This window comes from Natrix helvetica (genome assembly GCF_964273705.1).
Source record: "Natrix helvetica genome assembly, chromosome: W".
NCBI classification, from domain to species: domain Eukaryota; kingdom Metazoa; phylum Chordata; class Lepidosauria; order Squamata; family Natricidae; genus Natrix; species Natrix helvetica.
In genome coordinates, this window is record NC_138555.1 from 80,622,256 (window position 1) to 80,625,393 (window position 3,138).

General features: G+C 40.7%; 1 protein-coding gene across 1 annotated transcript in view; it reads left to right on the forward strand.

The window, feature by feature from the left end:
- LOC309400314 (vomeronasal type-2 receptor 26-like) overlaps positions 1-2,683 on the forward strand; it is a gene marked incomplete at its 3' end in the record, with an annotated part of 5,714 nt that extends 3,031 nt beyond the window's left edge. The window contains exon 2 of the mRNA XM_081968729.1: positions 1,785-2,683. Coding sequence (XP_081824855.1) covers positions 1,787-2,683 — 897 coding nt within the window. The 5' untranslated portion in view covers positions 1,785-1,786. The remainder of the gene's footprint in view (positions 1-1,784) is intronic.
- Between the last annotated feature and the right edge of the window lie 455 nt (positions 2,684-3,138).

The window sequence follows — 3,138 nt, forward strand, 5'->3', positions numbered from 1 at the left end:
ATTCAGATCTGGTCGCCACGATGTAAAAAAGATGTGGAGACTCTAGAAAGAGTGCAGAGAAGAACAACAAAGATGATTAGGGGACTGGAGACTAAAACATATGAAGAACGGTTGCAGGAACTGGGTAGGTCTAGTTTAAGAGAAAGAAGGACTAGGGGAGACATGATAGCAGTGTTCCAATATCTCAGGGGATGCCACAAAGAAGAGGGAGTCAAACTATTCTCCAAGGCACCTAAGGGTAGAACAAGAAGCAATGGGTGGAAACTAATCAAGGAGAGAAGCAACTTAGAACTGAGGAGGAATTTCCTGACAGGTAAAACAATGAATCAGTGGAACAGAAGTTGCCTCCAGAAGTTGTGAATGCCCCATCACTGGAAGTCTTTAAGGAGATGTTGGATAGCTATCTGTCTGAAACGGTATAGGGTTTCCTGCCTAGGCAGGGGGGTGGACTAGAAGACCTCCAAGGTCCCTTCCAACTCTACTATTGTATTGTATTGTATTATCTTAAAGGAGGGCCTGACTTGGGGCACTCACATTGCAGCACTGGTCAAAAAGGCCCAGCAGAGATTAAAATACCTGAGATTTCTCAGGAAACAACAACTGAATGAAAAGCTGCTGGTGACCTTCTACCGCTGCACCATAGAGAGTATTTTAACTTACTGCACCTGTGTGTGGTTTGCCACTTGCATAGGGCCAAATAAAACAGTGCTGCAGAAGGTTAACCCCATTGCACTTGTGCCGACCTATTTTTGTGCAAAAGTCCCCGTGTGTGGAGTGCGTACGGAACATTTTTGCATGCACCAAACCAGCAGTAATACTGACTGTATAGTGCAATATGAAGGGAATATCAGGGGTTTTCAATTCAATTGTATAGAATGTGAAGGGTGTGTGTTTGTGTTTTTGTTATTATACTTATAATGTACACTGAAGATGACATTTAATTTCGTTGTACGAGATGCAATGACAATGAAGTAAACTAACTATGATCACCTCATCTATTATCTATTTGTGTATTTTTCATATTTTCAATTTCATTTGCCTTTTGCGGGTTTACTTTTCCCCCCTGTAAGATTAATAAAGGAGAATATTTATAACTCACAGGTGACATGAAAGGTCTTTGGTGCTCTCTGATCTCTCTTGTTTTCTTACAGATTTTTCTGTAACTAGGTAACATCATTAGGACTAGTACTGATGATGTTACCAAATTTCGGTAATGAAACATCTGCAAGAAAACAAGCGAGATCAGAGCGCACCCTTCTCCCCGTAAGCTTGTTCACTCGGTAAACAAATATATCATCGTTTTTATAAATTTGGGATAAGGTAAAGGTAAAGGTGTGTCAGTCCTTCCCGACTCTAAGGGATGGTGCTCATCTCCATTTCGAAGCCAAAGCCAAAGAGCCAGTGCTGTCCGAAGACATCTCCGTGGTCATGCGGTCGGCATGACTAAACACCGAAGGTACACAGAACACTATTTCTCTAACAAAGGACAGGATTAATAATTAACCATTATCATTTTGAAAGCAATCATAGAAGATGCTTTCTGCTTGTTGGAACCAACATATTTTTTTCTAGTATTGATTTCAAAGAATAATTGCCCTTCCTTCAAATGTACTTTGCTACATGTGAATCCTAAAGAGAGGAAAACCTGCATTTTCACAGAATCATGATCAGACTAGTAACTGCTGGAAAGAACTCATTAGCAGTAGCAGTGAGTATCCGCTAGGAAAAACAATTTTCAGCAATACAGAATGGATAGGTGACAAATGCCTTGACTTTTCTTACAGATATGGATGACTGTTTTGAATGTTCAAAAGATCAATATCCAGATAAAGGACAGAAAGAATGTATCCTGAAACCGGTGGTCTTTCTATCATTTGAAGAAACCTTAGGAACTGGTTTAACCTCAGCTGCTCTTTATTTCTCCTTCTTGACCACTTGGGTACTCGGAACTTTTATTAAACACAGGGATACTTCCATTGTCAAAGCCAACAACAGATCCCTCACCTACACCCTGCTTGTCTCTCTTCTGCTCTGTTTTCTCTCCTCTTTGCTCTTCCTCAGCCAACCAGGCAATGTGACCTGCATTCTCCGTCAACCAACATTTGTTATCACCTTCTCAGTGGCCATTTCTAGTGTACTGGCCAAAACTATTACTGTGGTTGTGGCTTTCATGGCTACTAAACCGGGATCTCAGATGAGGAAATGGGTGGGGAAAAGATTGGCCTTTTCTATTGTACTGTCCTGCTCCCTCTTCCAAGTATGTATTTGTATTCTTTGGTTGTCAACATCTCCCCCATTCCCTGAGTTGGACATGCACTCAGAGCTCCAAGAAATGATTTTACAATGCAATGAGGGTTCAACATCCTTCTTCTACTGTGTCTTGGGCTACATGGGTATCTTGGCCATTGCCAGCTTTATTGTGGCTTTCCTTGCCCGTAAATTACCCAACAGCTTTAACGAAGCCAAGTTCATCACCTTCAGCATGTTGGCCTTCTGCAGTGTTTGGATCTCCTTTTTTACAGCCTATTTGAGCACAAAAGGAAAAGCCATGGTAGCTGTGGAGGTCTTCTCCATCTTGGCCTCCAGCGCTGCTTTACTGGGATGCATATTCTTGCCCAAATGTTACATCATTGTTTTCAGACCTGGGCTAAACCAGAGAGAGCAACTAATAAAGAGGACTTAGTGCATCATGTGATCTTTCTCACCATGAATAATTGCTGACAAAATGAATTTGCAATCATCAGGAAACATATAGTTTTGATTTCTGCCAAAGGAGACCTTAAGGTGGATTATTATTAATACCTATTATGGTGACCCATTCCAAAAGAAATGCTCATGCTCCTGCATTTTCAATCATTTTCCAAGTATCTTTAACCCAACCCTTTCTCTTTTCCAACACCCTAAGCCAGCAAAACTTTGGAATTAGGTTTCCTTGGTTGGTTGTTTTTAGGAGATTTAATATATTGATTGCATGCAGGTGCATGTATATATGACATATGGTCAGATAGTTAGTTAGTTAGTTAGTTAGTTAGTTAGTTAGTTAGGTAGGTAGGTAGGTAAGTAGATAGATAGATAGATAGATAGATAGATAGATAGATAGATAGATAGACAGACAGACAGACAGACAGACAGACAGAC